Raw genomic sequence first — 20,883 nt, forward strand, 5'->3', positions numbered from 1 at the left:
ATGTATCTGCATGAGACCAACATACAGCAGGGGGCGCTGAGTGTAAACATGAAGGCTAGAAGCACAAAATACTGTTCATTAAGTTGAGAATATTTTTAAGCTCATTAGATGAACTGTTGTGTGTGTTCAGTCTGTCAGGATGTCTGATCACAGAGGTAGGCTGTGCTTGTCTGGCCTCAGCTCTGAGCTGCAACCCCTCCCATCTGAGAGAGCTGGACCTGAGCTACAATCATCCAGGAGACTCAGGAGAGAAGCTTCTGTCTGCTGGACTGAAGGATCCACACTGGAGACTGGACACTCTCAGGTATGGACAGACAGGTGGACACTCTCAGGTATGGACAGACAGGTGGAGACTCTCAGGTATGGACAGACAGGTGGACACTGTCAGGTATGGATAGATGGACACTCTCAGGTATGGACTGACAGATGGACACTCTCATGTATGGACAGACAGGTGGAGACTCTCAGGTATGGACAGACAGGTGGAGACTCTCAGGTATGGACAGGTGGACACTCTCAGGTATGGACTGACAGATGGACACTCTCATGTATGGACAGACAGGTGGAGACTCTCAGGTATGGACAGACAGGTGGACACTGTCAGGTATGGACAGATGGACACTCTGAGATATGGACAGAGAGGTGGACACTCAGGTATGGACAGACAGATGGACACTCAGGTATGGACAGACAGGTGGACACTCTCAGATATGGACAGACAGATGGACACTCTCATGTATGGACAGACAGGTGGACACTGTCAGGTATGGACAGATGGACACTCTGAGATATGGACAGAGAGGTGGACACTCAGGTATGGACAGACAGGTGGACACTCTCAGGTATGGACAGGTGGACACTGTCAGGTATGGACAGATGGACACACTAACTGAAGGATTCTGTTTCATGTTTAATGGTGGATATGAGTGAAGGTGTATGAAGCTGATTGTGTCTTTGTCTCTTCCTCCAGGATGGATCATGGTGGACCACAGAGACTGAAACCTGCTGTGAGGAAGTGTGAGTGTGTTTTCAGTTTGATTCATGAGAACTTTGAGAAACACTGGATGAAATATGTAATATTTGTATAAACGTCCACATGGTGGCGCTACCTGCTCCAAAATGTCCCTCATTTCTCTCCTGCAGATAAAGTTCAGTCATTCATACTGACTTCAGCTGTTTGGAGCATTTGGACAAAAATGTTGTTTGTAACAGACGACAGTTTGAGATGAAAATAACAGACTTGATGTGCAAAGACCTTCACTTTACACCAAACACATGAAAAACATGAATATTACTGAATATCACCATCATGTTGACTATTAATGTTCAAATTGAACTGTTGAATTTACATTCAGACAAACACAGCTGGAATAAAGGTTACATTTTAAACAAATTCTCATCTACTTACTCTGTATCTCCAAAGCTTTCAGTCACAACTTATGGTCCTCCTCAGCGATGGAGTGTCTCAGTTGTCATGGAGATGGTTTAAGGTTTAATTTCAGTGATTGTCAGTAAAGTAGTTAAAGCTACCCTTACTTTTGTTACAATTTTACACTGTGCCTGTTTCCCTTTCCGCATTACGTAACCGCGTGCACACCCGGAAGAGAGTCTGTTGTGGGTCCACAGCATTATAATACATCCATGATCCACGGAGATAGCCGCAAACAGACAGTAACGACTGACAATGACAGTCATGGCTTCCACCTCCAGCCGCTCCCACGGGGAAAAAGAAAACTATATCAGAAAACTATTGCAGTGCGCGTTCGTGGAGGCGGAGGGGAAGGGAGTGCAGGGGGTGGGACATAGGAGGGGGGTTGTTGCTGTTCAAGTTTTTCAAAGTGCTGTGTGAAAATGCAAGAAAAATCGCTTGAATAAATCAACAGATGATAAACTGCAGCTGTATTGTGTCTCGTTCTCTCCATCAGATGCCTGTGAACTGGAACTAGATCCAAACACAATGCACAGAAAACTCAAACTGTCTGACAACAACAGGAAGGTGACACATGTGAAGGAGGATCAGTCATATCCTGATCATCCAGACAGATTTGACTCCTGTCCTCAGCTGCTGTGTAGAAATGTTCTGACTGGTTGCTGTTACTGGGAGGTCGCGTGGAGAGGAAGAGTTGATATATCAGTGAGTTACAGAGGGATCAGCAGGAAAGGAGGCAGTGAAGACTGTTGGTTTGGATTGAATGATCAGTCCTGGAGTCTGGACTGCTCTGATGATGGTTACTCTGTCTGGCACAATAACAGAGAAACATCCATCTCCTCCTCCTCTGTCTCTAACAGAGTAGGTGTGTATGTGGACTGTCCTGCTGGCACTCTGTCCTTCTACAGAGTCTCCTCTGACACACTGATCCACCTCCACACCTTCAACACCACATTCACTCAGCCTCTCTATGCTGGGTTTGGAGTCTGGTCTGGTTCCTCAGTCTCCTGTGTCCTCTGTAGGAGGGAGACTCTCCCTGGTTCCTCTGTAGGAGGGAGAGTCTCTCTGTTCCTCTGTGGGAGGGAGAGTCTCTCTGGTTCCTCTGTGGGAGGGAGAGTCTCTCTGGTTCCTCTGTAGGAGGGAGAGTCTCTCTGTGTCCTCTGTAGGAGGGAGAGTCTCTCTGGTTCCTCTGTAGGAGGGAGAGTCTCTCCTGTGGACAGAAACTCTGCTGACTGAAGATCAGCTGCTGAAATCAAACATCACACACACTCTGCACTGTGAAGCAGATCTGTCTCAGACTCAAACACCCAAATATGATTTTTCCTTCTTCATGATTTATTGATGTTACTAATGAGAGTGTAGTTTGTGTTTAAATGTTATTTTTGGGTTACAATATGTTCTGTTAATGTGTGTATATACAGAAGGCAATTAGTGGATTGACTTCCAGCCCTGGTAGATGATTGGCTAATGATCCATATTACCACGCATCAGAAGTCCTAGAACCTCTCTGTGGTGATGGCTCCATGTGTAAAATATACAAAGAGCTGAAGTATTGTTTTTTTTTGCTTGAGGGCAACTTGCTATGTGTAAGGATGACACACAACTGAGTATAAACTCCTACAGCAGCACTCAAATGTCTTTTAATTAATGGATGTAAAGGCTCTAATTTTACTTAAAGACGTGTATCTTGAATATGTATGATGTATTTTTATATACTTATTACTCCTTAACATGCTAAGTAATCAATGGTTATATTTCTTACATTTATTTTTTTACTACTTATAATTTTGATGAGTTATAGTTTTGATCTATACACAATATTTTCGACATGTTCAAAGTAGTCTTGATGTGTATTTTTTATTACATGTTTTTAATTACACACAACTGCAAAGCACATGGAAGTTTTAATTAGAGATGTTTTCCATGCTTATATTACAATACTCTATGTTAATCATAAGTATATCTGTATAATCATCATCATGATGTCTGATATGTCCAGTTGTGGAAGCTCAGAGTGTTTTTATGGTTCTTACATGTATTTTATGTCACAATCATCAATAAAATCTACTCATGACATTATTGTTGAAAGCATCCTCACTTTACTGACACAATGGATAATATAACAAGCTTTTAAAATACAACACATTGTTAAAGATTAAACCAAAAATCAGTGTGTCGTCGGCTCACATTTCAGATGTCTATGAGTTGTTAACAGCTCCACCAAATAGTGATTTTTCCCTCTAAACTTCTCACATGGTTTCATTTCAATAAATATGTAAATAAATGTTCAGTTGTGAATGTCCTCAGTTTATCAGCTTGATGTCAGCAGGATCACATACATCTGAGTGTCGTCTGCGTAACAATTGACCCTGATACTGTGTCTCAGTTTCAGGTACTCTGCAGGTTGGTTGTTGTTCCTCCATCTTTGAGAAGTTGCCATAGTTATTCTTCTGTGGTTTTGGTTGTCTCAGCTGCTTCTGTCTCTTCATGTAAACCCAGACTGACTCTATGATTCTGCTGCAGGACTCCTGCTTCTTCTTTATGACTATGGCTGCATGTTTGTTGTCCTGATGCAGAATAACTTCAGACAATCTGATGCTGTTTTATTATAGAGAATAAATGTAAATATACAGTATTGTATGTGTAAGGAAGCTGTGATGGGACAAACTGGAAAAACTGTGTGTGACTCATTATGTTTGGTTCATATTGTCAGCTGAGCAGAGCAGCAGGATACAAACACCACGCACACAAATGTTGAGCACTGCTGTTTGACCCATCTATTTTTGGCTTTAAAAATACCTTAAATACGTTTTACTTTCTACTTTTGGAAATATTTTAACCTCTTAAAACATTTGTGTGCAGCTGATACACGTTTCTTGGAGTCTTGGGGCCAAATGCCAATTTTTCTTATTGATCCATTTGGGATTTAAAAACAATTTATTTTGTTTAGGTGGATTTATCTTTTATTGGATTAACTCTTTGTTTTCATTTTTATTTGTGCTGGTCAGTTATGAACAGTGTGTAAAATTGAACTAGTTTTCAAGTAGCAAAAATAATTGGGAGAACTGGTTGGGGCGACGGGCCGCTGGGGCCAAAACGCACAGAATTTCAAATTGCTCCAGTCCAAACAGATATAATCTCACTCAAACTTTTCATGAAACGCCCTGCATTATAGCTAATAAAGAGTCATATTTTCTGTTAATGTTTGACTTCAGTTGTTCCAAAGTTCGGAGCTGTTTTTCTGTTATCAGATTTCCAGGTTGACTGTAAACCAACAGACCGAAACCTGCTGCTGTGAGTTACATTTTCTTCTTCTTCTGTTTGTTTAAATGTTGCTAGCTGGTTGAAGCTGCTGATATATTCCACCTTCGCTCATCGGCTTCATTCAGATGATTTTCAGCATCTAAATGTAACGTGGCCGACAGTTTTCATCATGTTTGTGTCAGCAGATGTTAAAATGATGTGATAACAGTAGAGATGGTAGTTATAGTGATGTGTTATGTTACAGCTTAAGAAATAATAGATAGATTGATATTAATATTGCTACTGTACTACATTGTTCCAATATGATAGAACTATGTAAACTTTCACTGACTGCTTATACTATAAAATTAGTTATGAGTATGAACATGTAATAAACAGTATATACTCGATATAATATAAAGATTAGACTAATATTTTGGGTCACGTTCAAATACCGTAAAAAGACGCACCTTTAACACAGTATTTTTCCATTTATTCACAAGTAAAATACGGAGAGAGGTTGGATCTGGATATTATTATAGGTCTGTAAAAGGCTCCACACTAAGAACGACACAGCTACACACTGTATAAAATATGTAAAGTTACTGTGTTCTTTTAAAAGGTTAAATTGAAACTCAGCCTAACTGAACTCTGAGTTAATATACCGGTCCAGTTCAGTTAAGCAAGTCATTACCAGACCATTAACCATTAACCCAACACACTGTTTCAGGTGTAATATGTGTGTTTTGGAGTATAAACATGTGTTTATAAATAAATAACTACTGATGCATTCAAATAAACCAGTCTTTAATAGAAAAGCGTTTTTCTCAGCATGACACCCCCCAAAATAGACTAAGACTTTTTTACGGTAGTAAACCACCTCACCCAACAACTGAAACTGGGTGTTAAAGGGTTTTGGTACGATGACATTCATTGTACTATATTTTAGATAAACAGGCTAAAGTGATTAACTTTTATTTTTGTAAAACTGTTTCTTGAAGTCAGTATTTGTGTGTTTGATCCATTTAATTGGTCGTGTCCATATAAAAAGTCACCTCCATTCAGTCATATTGAACCTAATAAACATTATGACGGTTATTATATTAACAAATTCACAGTTACAACAAAAAAGAGCTTCATAGGTGGGATGGTTAATGATTTACAGGTAGTCGAACCATATAGTTAGGGAATTTCCCATCATGTACTGGGTCAAACTAGGCTTTGTGGTCATTGCGAGGCCACATTAAATCTTGACTATGAGACACTGTCTCCTCTTGAGATAGTAGGCAGTGAGTCTGCTCCTTTTGTGGAAAACAGGAGGCACCCTGATAGTGTTGCTGTAGCAGCAGAGGTCAGATGTGTGTTTTTCATGTCTCTCTCTGAACGGAGTAGAGGTAACTGTAGTCAGAGGTTGATATGATGAAGCTGTGGGACGGAGGACAAAGGGCCTGAGTTGTGTCTAAGCACTGTTCTTATCTGTAAACCAGTAGATTAATTTCCATATGCTGTAAATGTGTTGGATCTGCACATATTTGGCTGGCTCAACCTGAGGCATTATGTGTGTGGTTTAAGACTTTCCCCAGAGGACAGAAACTTCAGACTTGAAGGGACCATCAGCACAGAACATGTACTGATTATTCATTCACTTCTCCTTGATGAAGCTAATAAACCTTTTCAACGCAAGACATCCTGGACTTCTGTCTACTCTCTCCACTGAAAAATCTACAACACATATAACAATATACAATTAAATCTGTTAAATGAAAGTCACAGAAACAGTTGAAAAACTTCTTTTCATTCATGATATTCAGCTTTTTAATCATGTTGTAATGAATGAGCATGTTGTTGTGTTTGTGTGAAGGTGTTTCTCTGCTATGGATCAGTGTGAGGACAGAGAGGAGGGAGTCCCTCCCTCTAAAAGCTCTCTGTGTGGGGAACATGACAGCCAGACCAAAGCTCAGAGGTGAGATGAGGATCTCTAACTGTCCATCACTGTTCTCCACTCACATCACTCCACCATCATTATTCACACTCACTGTCACATCTGACACTCAACTATTGAATAATAAGTCACAATAACTCAGAATGAACTACTAACTTTGTGAGTTAACAAAGAGCTCAACCACTGATTAGTCAACTAATCAACTAAGATGAGACAGCATCTTTCATCAGATGACATTTTGATGAACAGGAGAACGTTTCTCATCCACTGTCTTCTTACTGATTTTCATTCTGCTTCTAAAACTTCAGCTGCTGACAGTCTGCTCAAAATTCATCCTTTTTAAGTCTTTGATTTGTTCATTGTTTGTTTGTATCAGGATGCAGCAGCAGAGAGCAGACTCTCCTGAACCCAGCTGTGTCTCCATGAAGAGTGACGGGTCTATGGGTCATCCTATTGATATTAAAGATGAACAACCTGCTGATGGAAGGTAAGAATTTGACATCCAGTAATCAGAGTCATCAAATCATCAAGAGTAATTTGTCATCATGACAGAACATCTTTAATAAGCTATGTGCAGATTTGAATTGTCGGTTGGCTGTTTGGGAATAAACCTCCAGTTTTATGAGGGGCATAGAAGGTGAACCAGGCACAAACATCACAGACTGGTTCAATGGAAACAGCTTTAATGCTCAGAAACCAACAGACAGGCTTACAGACCATAAAGGGAAAACAATTTAAATAAGATTCAAACCAGCAGGAACAGGTAACAAGAGGAACAGAAACAGCATCAGAATCTAATGTATAGAATGAAACAAAATGACTGAGAGCAGTAGATGTAGTGAGGAAGTGATAAGGGCACAGTGGCAGCAGGTGAGCAGGTGGGTTTAAAACTGAAGACAGGGACAGAAACAGACAGGACAACACAAACAGAGCTTAAACAGGAATCATGACAGTCTCCTCAAAGGCTCCCAAATGTTCCTCCAGGTGGGCAGAAGCACTCAACAAAGCCACGTAGAATGGAGACCAAGATGCAGGAAGACCTTGGAAAGTGCGACCGATATTTCAGGAGCCGGCTGGTTCTTCCTCCTACTCTCTTCTAAACAAACAAAAATAAATGATTCGATTCAAATCAGAAAATGTTTTAAAGGTATTACCATGATCTGTGTAGATCAGATGGGGAAATGGACAGGAGAACATTCTCATAATTTATTGGATTTCTTGCTTTTACAGAGTTAAAGCTGGTTGATGCTGTGTTCATCTATCTGAAGGTGAACTGGGATGTTTATATTTCCATCTTTAGTTATTGAGGTTGGCACAGATTGTTACTGAGCCATAGAACTCCTGTTGAACATCCTCACTTCCTCCTTTTTCTGTTGACTCATGACCAAGTCACTGCCATCCTCTTTTCATCACTGGAGGAATTTGAACTCATCAGTCACTCTGTTCTGAAAGATTTCTGTTTAATTCTGGGATTCAAACCTTAAAATTTTTGGTGTTAACTACATGCTTGTTGTCACTTCATTATTAGTATCAGGATGCAGCAGCAGAGAGCAGACTCTCCTGAATTCAGCTGTGTGTCCATGAAGAGCGACTGGTCTATGGATCATCCAATTGATATTAAAGATGAACAACCTGCTGATGGAAGGTAAGAACTTGACATCAAGTAATCAGAGCAGCATTTAATGGAGTTCATTTTGTCATCATGACAGAACATCTTTAACAAGCTGTGTGCAGATTTGAGTCATTAAATGTTCTTAAACATGATGTTTTCTCCAGAGTTCAGCAGCAGAGCTCAGAGGTTCCCAGTGATCAGTCTGCACAGCAGCATCAAACACAGCTGGACTCCATATTTATGGTGTGTACATGTACAAACACACCTTTTACTATTAACTCCATCAACCACAGATGAAACACTAAAGTAGCATTCAGGTCCTAACAGTGTCCATGCTGCTCTGTTTAGACCAGCAGGCCTTCAGACTGACACATGAATCACATGTTGTGTTCTACCAGTTTAAATGAAATGTTCACTTTATCTTTCTGTTCCAGCTGCTGGAGGAGAACATCATCACTTTTGTGAAGAACGAGCTGAAGAGAGTCCAGAGGGGTCTGAGTCCAGATTACCCAGAATGCTTAGAGAGTCAGAGTGAGGATGAGGAGGTGTTGGACGGTGAGGAGGAAGAGCAGAGGAGGAGCAGCAGAGACGCATTTCTGAAGATCACAGTGCACTTCCTGAGGAGAATGAAGCAGGAGGAGCTGGCTGAGCGTCTGCAGAGCAGTAAGAGAATTTTAACAGATTTAACATGATGGAGAGGAAATGGAGTCAACATGGGAGAGGTTTATATTTCAAACTCTGCTGTAAATATGCTGCACACATCTGCATCAGATCAGAGGCTGTTTGTCCTCCACTGATGAGCTGAATAAAACTGATGGAGGAGGAAAAACTACACAGACACACTTGCATGTTCAGATTTCTAGACTTTCTGTAGGATCCACTCACTGATTTCATTTGTTGTTCGTTCATTCAGGAGCTCGTGCTGCAAAGTGTCGACGTAAACTCAAGTCTAACCTGGAGAAGAAGTTCCAGTGTCTGTTTGAGGGGATTGCTAAAGCAGGAAACCAAACCCTTCTGAATCAGATCTACACACCGCTCTACATCACAGAGGGAGGAACTGCAGAGGTCAATGATGAACATGAGGTCAGACAGATTGAAACAGCATCCAGGAAACCAGACAGACCAGAAACAACAATCAGACAAGAAGACATCTTTAAAGCCTCACCTGGAAGAGATGAACCAATCAGAACAGTGATGACAAAGGGAGTGGCTGGCATTGGGAAAACAGTCTTAACACAGAAGTTCACTCTGGACTGGGCTGAAGACAAAGCCAACCAGGATATAGACTTCACATTTCCATTCACTTTCAGAGCGCTGAATGTGCTGAAAAAGAAAAAGTACAGCTTGGTGGAACTTGTTCATCACTTCTTTACTGAAACCAAAGAAGCAGGAATCTGCAGGTTTGAAGAGTTCCAGGTTGTGTTCATCTTTGACGGTCTGGATGAGTGTCGACTTCCTCTGGACTTCCACAACACTGAGATCCTGACTGATGTTACAGAGTCCACCTCAGTGGATGTGCTGCTGACAAACCTCATCAGGGGGAAACTGCTTCCCTCTGCTCACCTCTGGATAACCACACGACCTGCAGCAGCCAATCAGATCCCTCCTGAGTGTGTCGGCATGGTGACAGAGGTCAGGGGGTTCACTGACCCACAGAAGGAGGAGTACTTCAGGAAGAGATTCAGAGATGAGGAGCAGGCCAGCACCATCATCTCTCACATCAAGACATCCCGAAGCCTCCACATCATGTGCCACATCCCAGTCTTCTGCTGGATCACTGCTACAGTTCTGGAGGATGTGTTGAAAAGCAGAGAGAGAGGAAAGCTGCCCAACACCCTGACTGAGATGTACATCCACTTCCTGGTGGTTCAGTCCAAACTGAAAAAGGTCAAGTATGATGGAGGAGCTGAGACAGATCCACACTGGAGTCCAGAGAGCAGGAAGATGATTGAGTCTCTGGGAAAACTGGCTTTTGAGCAGCTGCAGAAAGGAAACCTGATCTTCTATGAATCAGACCTGACAGAGTGTGGCATCGATATCAGAGCAGCCTCAGTGTGCTCAGGAGTGTTCACACAGGTCTTTAAAGAGGAGAGAGGGCTGTACCAGGACAAGGTGTTCTGCTTCATCCATCTGAGCCTTCAGGAATTTCTGGCTGCTCTTCATGTCCATCTGACATTCATCAAGTCTGGAGTCAATCTGCTGGCAGGAAAACAAACAACATTCAGGTGGTCTAAAGTCTTTAAAGACAAACCTGAACCAACACTCCACCAGAGTGCTGTGGACGAGGCCTTAAAGAGTCCAAATGGACACCTGGACTTGTTCCTCCGCTTCCTCCTGGGTCTTTCACTGCAGACCAATCAGACCCTCCTACGAGGTCTGCTGACACAGACAGGAAGTAGCTCAAAGACCAATCAGAAAACAGTTGAGTACATCAAGAAGAGGATCAGTGAGAATGTGTCTGCAGAGAGAAGCATCAATCTGTTCCACTGTCTGAATGAACTGAATGATCGTTCTCTAGTGGAGGAGATCCAACAGTCTCTGAGATCAGGAAGTCTCTCCACAGATAAACTGTCTCCTGCTCAGTGGTCAGCTCTGGTCTTCATCTTACTGTCATCAGAAAAAGATCTGGATGTGTTTGACCTGAAGAAATACTCTGCTTCAGGGGAGTCTCTTCTGAGGCTGCTGCCAGTGGTCAAAGCCTCCAACAAAGCTCTGTAGGTGCACACAGAACTATTCATTAATAGTTTAAACTTTACTCAGTGAAGAAAATGAATGATGCAACTGTTTTCTTTCATTCTGATTCTTCTTCAGGTTGAGTGGCTGCAACCTCTCAGAGAGAAGCTGTGCAGCTCTGTCCTCAGTTCTCAGCTCCCAGTCCTCCAGTCTGAGAGATCTGGACCTGAGTAACAACGACCTGCAGGATTCAGGAGTGAAGCAGCTTGCTGCTGGACTGGAGAATCCACACTGCGGACTGGAAACTCTCAGGTCATTTTCATTACTGTGTATATAAAGCATAATTTTGGCTTACACTTTTTAGTTTACTTGAAAAAAATGTTATACCAAAAAAATGTTACTGTGTACTATCTGAGCTGAAGTGTTGTAATATGAAATATACAGTAAGTAAAACTCCTTTCACGACAACATGAGTCAGGATATACACTGCTCAAAAATAATATATAGGGAACACTTAATCATCAAAGTATAACAGCAATAAATCGTATGTATCGGTACCTCTGATGCCACCAAGCAGGAATGTGGGACTGTCAAACCTGATTTTAGGTGGTATCTGAATGGTGTAAAATATGGTAATTTAACTAACTACAAATCAATTTGAAATTATAAAGATTAATGATATAATAAAAACAGAATACTGTTTGTGCAAGTTGGCATATTATTGCTCATACAGTGTCTTGTAACTAGTTTAAGCAGCAATATAATTTAGCTTCTTGAATGTAACACTGCCATAGTCCAGAAGCCTGTGTAAAGTATTCAAACTTGGAGGAAACTTTTTTGAAAAAGTGAAAACCAGATTATTGAAAACTTCACACAAAAACTATTTGAAATCACAAATCGCAAACACACTACCGAGTCACATTATGAACTGCTTTGATTGGATCAACTGTGATTTCAATATTTTACTTTATTTTCGGTGTGATTTTGAATCCAGCCATCAATGGGTTGATTATGTTTGGTTTTCACTGACGTCATTTTGTTCTCAACTAATCATACAATTTACATCAGTGAAGATTTTACACGGGAATCATTTGTTCATTAAGATCTGATGTGCAATTTAAGTGTTCCATTAAGTGTCATTTAATCTTCAATGAAAACTCAAAGTGCATGAATTCATGAAAATCTAGTATCATGAAAAGAATTTTAAAAAAAAAATACAACACAGAATTACTGTCTTTAGGAATGCTGTCAAGCAATATTTAGCTTTAAAGGCATTTCTTCTGCCAAAGTAATAACAGAATGGCATCAGATTAAACTCTGAGCTGTAGCAGTTGCAGCCTCCAGCAGGAACATGTTGTTTCCACAGACTGCATAAAAGAAATGGACGTAACATCCATGACGTCACCCATTGGTTTATGGACCGCTGCTCGGAAGCCAATAGTTTCGAAACTAGGCAGCGCCATCTTGAAAATTTCAGGTGCATGCTGGGAAAAATAAAAACAGTGGTTCTACTTATATGGGCATGAGGCGGAGCCAGGGGCAGAGGCAGAGGTTGCTATGGTTACGAGGGCTGGATCTCGAGTACATTGGTCAATCAACCTGTCAATCAGGGCGTAGCCACGCCCTAATGCATACCCTGCTTTATCGCCAAATATAAGATCAGGGAGGCCAAAATGTCCCAAATGAACATCATACTGCATTGAAGAAGGCTTTAAACTAGCGATTGAGACCATAAACACATTTTGAAAACGTTTACTGAGGTTAGAAATCAAGTGAGAAGTTGGTGAATTCTCCATTGACTTGTATAGAGACGGTCGCCCCCTGGTGGCCTTTTGATAGAATGCAGCTCTAAGTTACTTCGGCGTTGGCTTCATTTCAGAGGACCGGAACTCCCCGCCTGGTTGTTTCTCTCCTATTAGTAACCTAAAATGTATCTGCATGACACTAACATACAGCAGGGCGCGCTGAGTGTAAACATGAAAGCATGAAGGACAAAATACTGTTTACTTGAGTTTAAATTTTCATTAGATGAACTGTTGTGTGTGTTCAGTCTGTCAGGATGTCTGATCACAGAGGAAGGCTGTGCTTCTCTGGCCTCAGCTCTGAGCTACAACCCCTCCCATCTGAGAGAGCTTGACCTGAGCTACAATCATCCAGGAGACTCAGGAGAGAAGAAGCTGTCTGCTGGACTGGAGGATCCACACTGGAGACTGGACACTCTCAGGTATGGACAGACAGGTGGACACTCTCAGGTACAGACAGACAGGTGGAAACTCTCAGGTATGGACATACAGGTGTACACTCTGATGAACTGAGGGACTCTGGTTCATGTTTAATGGTGGATGTGAGCACGCCTGCCGATAGGGGGGGACAAATGGGTCTGTTCTGAAAATGTTTCAAAATAGGCCTATTTTTGGAAAAAATGTGTAATATTTGAGTTACATAAAAGCTTTTTATTTGTTTTCTCCCTAATTGCCCTTGAAATAGTGGTCAAGGACCCCCCCTACCCCCAACACAAAAATGGTTTGGCCCCTGATCAAAATTTGATGTTGTCATTTGAGTTCAAGTTCAGTATGCTCAAAATGTCCGGTCAGCAGAAGTCTGGTGCTCAGAAAAGTAAAGAAAAGAGAAGAAGAGGAGAAGTAAATAAAGGCCTTAGAGATGTTCTAAACAAATATTTCAAAAAAGGTGGTGATGGTGAAGCTGGAACTGGTAAAGTCAACGTAGAGCAAGGTAAGAAACAGTGCAGCCAACGTTGTAACGTAACCAACTGGCCAGCTCTAATGTTATCATCCATTAGCTTGTATAAAAGCCTGACACAACACGTTATCTTTGACAGAAACAGTTGAGTTTGGTAGCTCCGTCAGAGAGTCTGAGCAGGATGGATCAGAGACTGATCAGACATTTAATTTCAGCGATCCTGCATTATGGCCAAATAAATTGACAGAGTCTGATAGAGTAGGAGTAGGAGCAACAGGAGAGGAAGAGCAGAGCAGAGGCAGTGTTGGGAGACTTAAACTACATGTAGTTGAACTACATAGCTTAACTACAATCTGCTGTAACTTGCTGGTAGTTAAACTACATTTATATTTTGTGCTGCGTCAAGTATTTCAACTACTTTTTGGGTCATTTTTTGTAGTTAAACTACTCAATTTACAAACTACAATTTTGGTCAATAACATGAAATATTTTTTATTTTTATTTTTTTAACCCTCTGGCGCTTAGCGGTCACTACAGTGGACATCTGTTTAAAAGTCATTTTCTTCTAAATGCAATAGTTTCTATGGTGGAATTGAATATCAACCATTAGAATGCTCTCTGCTGCCCCCAACCATTGAGGTTTATTCAGTGGTTAGTTGTTGTAACTACAAGTGAACCTCCTCTGAATCCAAGATGGCTGACAGACAGCCACACCTGTTGACCACTGCAGGAATATCCTGTCAATCCTTCTATAACAGGAGAACCCTAGAGGTAAAAAAAAATATGATGATATGCAGGAATATCTAAGGAACAATATTACTCTTATATTTTTTAAAATTTTATTTCAAATAAGTTGTAAATTGCGATTAACCATGTGTCCAATAAAATGGACGTCATGCATTACGAAGTATAATTCGAACACAAGTCATGTGGTTGATTCATCTTTTATAATGACTATTTTGGTTGCAATTCAGTGCATTTTGGGTATATTTATGTTAGTTTTTATACATTGTATGGACATTATTCCTATTTTATGCATAATTATACATTTTTATGCATATTAGTTGTAGTTTGTGTTTGTAAAAATTATAATTTTATCATATTTTTAGACCACAAGTGCAGCAAAGAATAGGGAAGACTATAGAATAGTGCAGGAAATTCCCTCTGACTCCAGTGATGATCAGTATAGTGACGACAGTGATGATGAGTGGCTGCCAGAGAACAATAGAGACATTGGAGATGAGGATGATGAAGGAGATGCAGAGAGTCAGTATGCTGACAGTCAGGATGCTGACAGTCAAGACGATGAGGGACAGGAGGATGAGGGACAGGATGCAGAGGGAGGTCAGCATGATGAGGGACCTGAGGAAAATGTCCGTATGGTACCTGACCAGAGAAATGTCCGCAAGGCACCTGCCTGCACTCAAGCCCTCAAATATGTCTGGAAACTCCAAGACAATGATTTTGATGGAGACTTGCCCCCTTTTCTTGGAGACTGGAAAGTGAATGTTGAGGGAAGAGAACCAGTTGATTTCTTTAGGCATCTGTTTCCCCTAGATCTCATTGATGAGATGCACAACACCAACATGTATGCTCTGCAGAAAGGGAAAGAAAATCTGGGAGTGACAAGTGAAGAAATGCACATTTTTCTAGGGATCAACATGGTCAAGGGGTACATTCGAAATCCTAGGGCACGGATGTACTGGTCCAGTGAGGATGGCCTTCGTCTAGGCATAATTGCAGATGCCATGTCTGTAAATCAGGGGCGATTGCTCTGAGACAACAAGGGAAGCTTGCCTTCCCCTAAAATTTCATCAAATAAATTGTCACAAATGTCATATTCATAATTCACACTAAAATTATAATTTACATTACATCAAATCTACACTTGAATGCGTTCAATTTTACAACTATGACATCTTGTAACCAGCTGTTTATTGCCGACGCTGTTATTTTCCGACGTGATTTCCCATCACACACTGACAGTCCACCGCAGACTCAGAGCTTCAACGGTGTTCAATGAGGCTTCTCCCAACAGCTGTTTTGGGCTAGGGCGGGACAAGCCAGGATAAGACACTCTTTGGATAATGCGACAAACTCGTCCCGCCCCTGGACGCTGAGCATCTCTGGCAGTGAATGGAGCAGTGGGCGGAGTCGGACGCTCTGCTTCTGTATGATGATTGGAGGAAATGTTTTATAGGGCTCAAAGCCCTTGATAGACAGCTTTGGGGAGGCTGACTCTTCTGAATGTGGTTTTGCCAATGTAACTTGATTTTCTCGCTAAATCTGCTGACTTTTTTTCTCAAAGGCGACTATCGACACATCTAGCAAGTTTTTCTGGTGTTATTAGAGAGTTTTCTGATGTTTTTGAGACTCTGACATGAATGCACGTATCACTCTGTCCTCAACGAGCAGCGGGTGCTGCTGCGAGCCCTGCCCCCGTCCCAAAGCACTCACAGACGGTCAGGTTCACCCCCCCCCCCCCCACAAAAAAAAAACCAACAACCTAGAAATCAATCTTGTTACTCATCAATGACATATCCAAGACTGTTATAATCCCCCCAAAGCAAATTCAATTTGCATTCAGTATATTGGAAATAATCACCTTTTCATAGGGTGATTATTTCACCTTTTACTATAGGGCTCTGTTACCTGGGTGGGTGAGGTGTTAAGTGTTGTTTTAAGGCCCTTTGTCCTGTGCAGGCCTACCTGGGCAGGCTAGTGGCTAGTTTTGAAAATCTTTTTTTGTGTGTGTGTTGATGTGGTTCTATGGCATAGATGAAGCATACAACAGCCTCAATTAAACACTCCTTTTTTTTGTAACTGCCTCACTTCAATATGACAAGTTTTATGATGAAGATGTAAAGTGAGCTTCCCCTGTTTAAAACACCAGCAGCCGCCACTGCTGCACAGATTTGAGCAAATTCTGAGTTATCTGCACTTTGTGGATAACTTTAGTTACCAGCCAGAAAACACGGATAGGCTCTTCAAAGTAAGACCAGTGCTAAGCACACTTCAGAAAACATTCCTGGCGGCAGCAGACCCTGAAGAATTCCAATAGATTGATGAGCAGATCATTCCCTTCAAAGGCCTACTGTCAATCAAGCAATACATACCAAAAAAGCCCAAACCCTGGGGAGTGAAAGTGTGGGTGAGGGCAGGGACCTCAGGTTATGTGTACAGATTTTAAGTGTATCAAGGCTCAGCAAATAGGGATGAGATCAGTGGTTTGGGAATGGCTGGAGATGTAGTGATGCGCCTATGTGATGACATAAAGCAACAAAACCACAAGGTGTTTTTCGACAATTTCTTCTGCAGCATTCCACTCCTTGAGGCATTGAAAGACCTTGGCATTTATGGCACAGGAACATGCAGAGCAAACAGAGTGAAAGGAGCGAGTCAGAAACTCAAGAGTGAAAAACAACTGAAAAAAGAGGGCAAAGGGGCCTGCTCTGCTGTCAGCACAAACGGAAACATCACTGTCACACGTTGGCTTGACAGTTCAGTCATCCACAAGGCTTCAACCTGTGCTGGCCAGTCCCCTGAGGACGTGGCCAAAAGATGGCAGAAGAAAGACAAAAAGATGATCAGCATCCAAAGACCCTTCTCAGTGGGCCTTTACAACCAACACATGGGTGGGGTGGCTCTTGTTGACCAGTGTGTGGCAATCTATCCCCACAGACGTAGAAACAAGTGGTGGTACATCCAAGTGTTTTTTCATTTTTTGGATGTGACCGTTGTTAATGCCTGGCGCCTCTACCTGATGTCTGGATTGGAAAAGATGAATCTCCTCATCTTCAAAGCTTCCGTAGCCCGTGCACTGATAAACGCTGGCTCCCTTCAGCAAAGCAGAAGAGGAAGACCGAGTGGGACTCCGCCTCCAGCAAAGCGCAGAACAGTGACCAAAGTACCCTGTGAGGTCAGGTTCAGCACAGGAAATCACTGGCCCATGCTCACCCAGGTCAAAAATGCAAACAGATGCCACGATTCTGCTTGTACACAGAAGACCAAATACATCTGCATGCAGTGCCGTGTGGCACTCTGCCCTGGATGCTTTGCCAACTTTCACAGAGCCTAGGATTGATGAACTGATGATTGATGAGCATAAAATGAGGTTAATTTGAGAAAAACTCAGTTTGATTCGTTTTTACATTAGGTTTATACTGCTTATGTTTTCGTGCTTAAGTGCATGTAGTCCAGTGTAGTGGACATGTTTGTAACTTCCTGAAAAATTCATATTTTTGAAAAAAAAGTCAATATTTGTTTTTTGACTCAGGCTTTCATAATTCATGCATCAGAGGGTTTTTAAAGATTTTGTTGACGCGTGTTATTTAACAGTGTAAATGACATGTGCTCTAATCACTCGACCACCTGTGAGCCACATGAAATATTTTTATTTAAAAAAGACCTATATAATAGACATTTTATTTTACCATTATTGTGTTCCAGGACTCTCTTTGAAAAAAGGCATGAATCATGTCATGACATGCCAACATCGTTGTTCAAGACACACAGATCTACTATATGTCTACCTCTTTGTGTTTTTTATTATATTTTTTGTTGACTGATTTACATTTCTGATTTACATGTGGGTATTGGGGCATGATTTTCATTTCCTCTTTATGTTAGCCAACATGTCTGTGGTGAACCTACAGTATGTTGACCAAAAATGTCAGCTTTTTTTCTTTAAAGAAATATATTATATTTTGTTTCATGTACACCACATGTTGATTTATTTAACACTGAGTATAATAAGTATAAATAGTTGCTAAAGCTATTTTTTTTAGCTGTAGTTTTACAAACTACTGCCAGGCTGAACTACATGTAGTTTTACAAGCTACGCTTGCAAAGTAGCTTCCCCAACACTGAGGAGAGAAGAGGAAGAGCAGAGGAGAGGAAGAGCAAGGGAAAAGGAGAGGTCCGGGTGCGGGGGGGCCCATCTAAGACTATCTCGACTGTCAGCTGGCCTGGATATGAGTGAAGGTGTATGAAGTTGATTGTGTCTTTGTCTCTTCCTCCAGGATGGACCATGCTGGACCGCAGAGACTGAAACCTGGTGTGAGGAAGTGTGAGTGTGTTTTCAGTTTGATTCATGAGAACTTTGAGAAAAACTGGCTGAAATATGAAAAGTGAAAAAAGTTCAAAAAGATGGCAATTTGGATTTAGCAGAAATGGGCGTGGCCTAAACTGACATTTATCTTGAACCAATGAATCCATGAAAAATGTTTTCCTTCTGTTCATCACAGTTCAGAAGTTAAAAGAGAAATGTGTTTGTAACAGACAGTTTGAGATGAAAACAACAGACTGGATGTGCAAAGACCTTCACTTTACACCAAACTTCACAGTATTACTATTACTAAATATCACTGTCAAGTTGACTGTTCATGTTCAAACTTTACTGTTGAATTTACATTCAGACAAACATCAGATGCAGCTGGAATGAAGAAATTAAATAAATTCTCATCTAAAGGTCCTCTTAATCTGTATCTCCAAAGCTTTCAGTCACATCTCACGGTCTTCCTCAGTGATGGAGTGTCTCAGTTGTCATGGAGATGGTTTAAGTTTGAATGGTTTAATTTCAGTGATTGTCAGTAAAGTAGTTAATAAATCAACAGATGATAAACTGCAGCTGTATTGTGTCTCGTTCTCTCCATCAGATGCCTGTGAACTGGAACTGGATCCAAACACAATGAACAGAAAACTCAAACTGTCTGACAACAACAGGAAGGTGACATATGTGAAGAAGGTTCAGTCATATCCTGATCATCCAGACAGATTTGATGACTGTCCTCAGCTGCTGTGTAGAAATGTTCTGACTGGTCGCTGTTACTGGGAGGTCGAGTGGAGAGGATGGGTTAATATATCAGTGAGCTACAGAGGAATCAGCAGGAAAGGACGCAGTTATGACTGTAGGTTTGGAAGGAATGATCAGTCCTGGAGTCTGGAGTGCTCTACTGGTTGTCGTTACTCTGTCTGGCACAATAACACAGAAACATCCATCTCCTCCTCCTCCTCCTCCTCCTCCTCCTCCTCCTCCTCATCCTCCTCTGTCTCTAACAGAGTAGCAGTGTATGTGCACTGTCCTGCTGGCACTCTGTCCTTCTACAGAGTCTCCCCTGACACACTGATCCACCTCCACACCTTCAACACCACATTCACTCAGCCTCTGTATGCTGGGTTTACAGTCTGGCATGGTTCCTCTATAGGAGGGAGAGTCTCTCTGTCCTCTGTAGGAGGAAGAGTCTCTCTGGTTCCTCTGTAGGAGGGAGAGTCTCTCTGTGTCCTCTGTAGGAGGGAGAGTCTCTCTGTGTCCTCTGTAGAAGGGAGAGTCTCTGGTTCCTCTGTAGGAGGGAGAGTCTCTCTGTGTCCTCTGTAGGAGGGAGAGTCTCTCTGTGTCCTCTGTAGGAGGGAGAGTCTCTCTGTGTCTTCTGTAGGAGAGAGAGTCTCTCTGGTTCCTCTGTGGGAGGGAGAGTCTCTCTGGTTCCTCTGTAGGAGGGAGAGTCTCTCTGTGTCCTCTGTAGGAGGGAGAGTCTCTCTGTTCCTCTGTAGGAGGGAGAGTCTCTCCTGTGGACAGAAACTCTGCTGACTGAAGATCAGCTGCTAAAATCAAACATCACACACACTCTGCACTGTGAAGCAGATCTGTCTCAGACTCAAACACCCAAGTATGATTTTTCCTTCTTCATGATTCATTGATATTACTAATGAGAGTGTAGTTTGTGTTTAAATGTTATTTTTGGGTTACAATATGTTCTGTTAATGTGTGTATATACAGAAGGCAATTAGTGGATTGACTTCCAGCCCTGGTAGATGATTGGCTAATGATCCATATTACCACGCATCAGAAGTCCTAGAACCTCTCTGTGGTGATGGCTCCATGTGTAAAATATACAAAGAGCTGAAGTATTGTTTCTTTTGCTTGTGGGCAACTTGCTATGTGTAAGGATGACACACAACTGAGTATAAACTCCTACAGCAGCACTCAAATGTCTTTTAATTAATGGATGTAAAGGCTCTAATTTTACTTATAGACGTGTATCTTGAATATGTATGATGTATTTTTATATTCTTATTACTCCTTAACTTGCTAAGTAATCAATGGTTATATTTCTTACATTTACTTTTGAGTTTAAGTTCTGATTCATATTTTCTACTTATAATTTTAATGTTGTTTTGAATAGTAGAGTTATATTTTGATTTGTACACAATATTTTCGACATGTTCAAAGTAGTCTTGATGTGTATTTTTTATTTCATGTTTTTAATTACACACAACTGCAAAGCA

At 41.4% G+C, this 20,883-nt stretch overlaps 1 protein-coding gene across 1 annotated transcript; it reads left to right on the plus strand.

Moving 5' to 3' along the window:
* The first annotated feature begins 266 nt into the window (after positions 1-266).
* Positions 267-19,946, plus strand: LOC128369483 (stonustoxin subunit alpha-like). Its single transcript, XM_053330568.1, has 4 exons — positions 267-304; positions 18,621-18,667; positions 19,257-19,453; positions 19,920-19,946. The coding sequence occupies exons 2-4, from the start codon at positions 18,622-18,624 to the stop codon at positions 19,944-19,946; spliced, it is 270 nt and encodes an 89-aa protein (XP_053186543.1). The 5' UTR covers positions 267-304; position 18,621.
* Positions 19,947-20,883: the final 937 nt, after the last annotated feature.

This window comes from Scomber japonicus, chromosome 1 (genome assembly GCF_027409825.1).
Source record: "Scomber japonicus isolate fScoJap1 chromosome 1, fScoJap1.pri, whole genome shotgun sequence".
Lineage (NCBI taxonomy): Eukaryota > Metazoa > Chordata > Actinopteri > Scombriformes > Scombridae > Scomber > Scomber japonicus.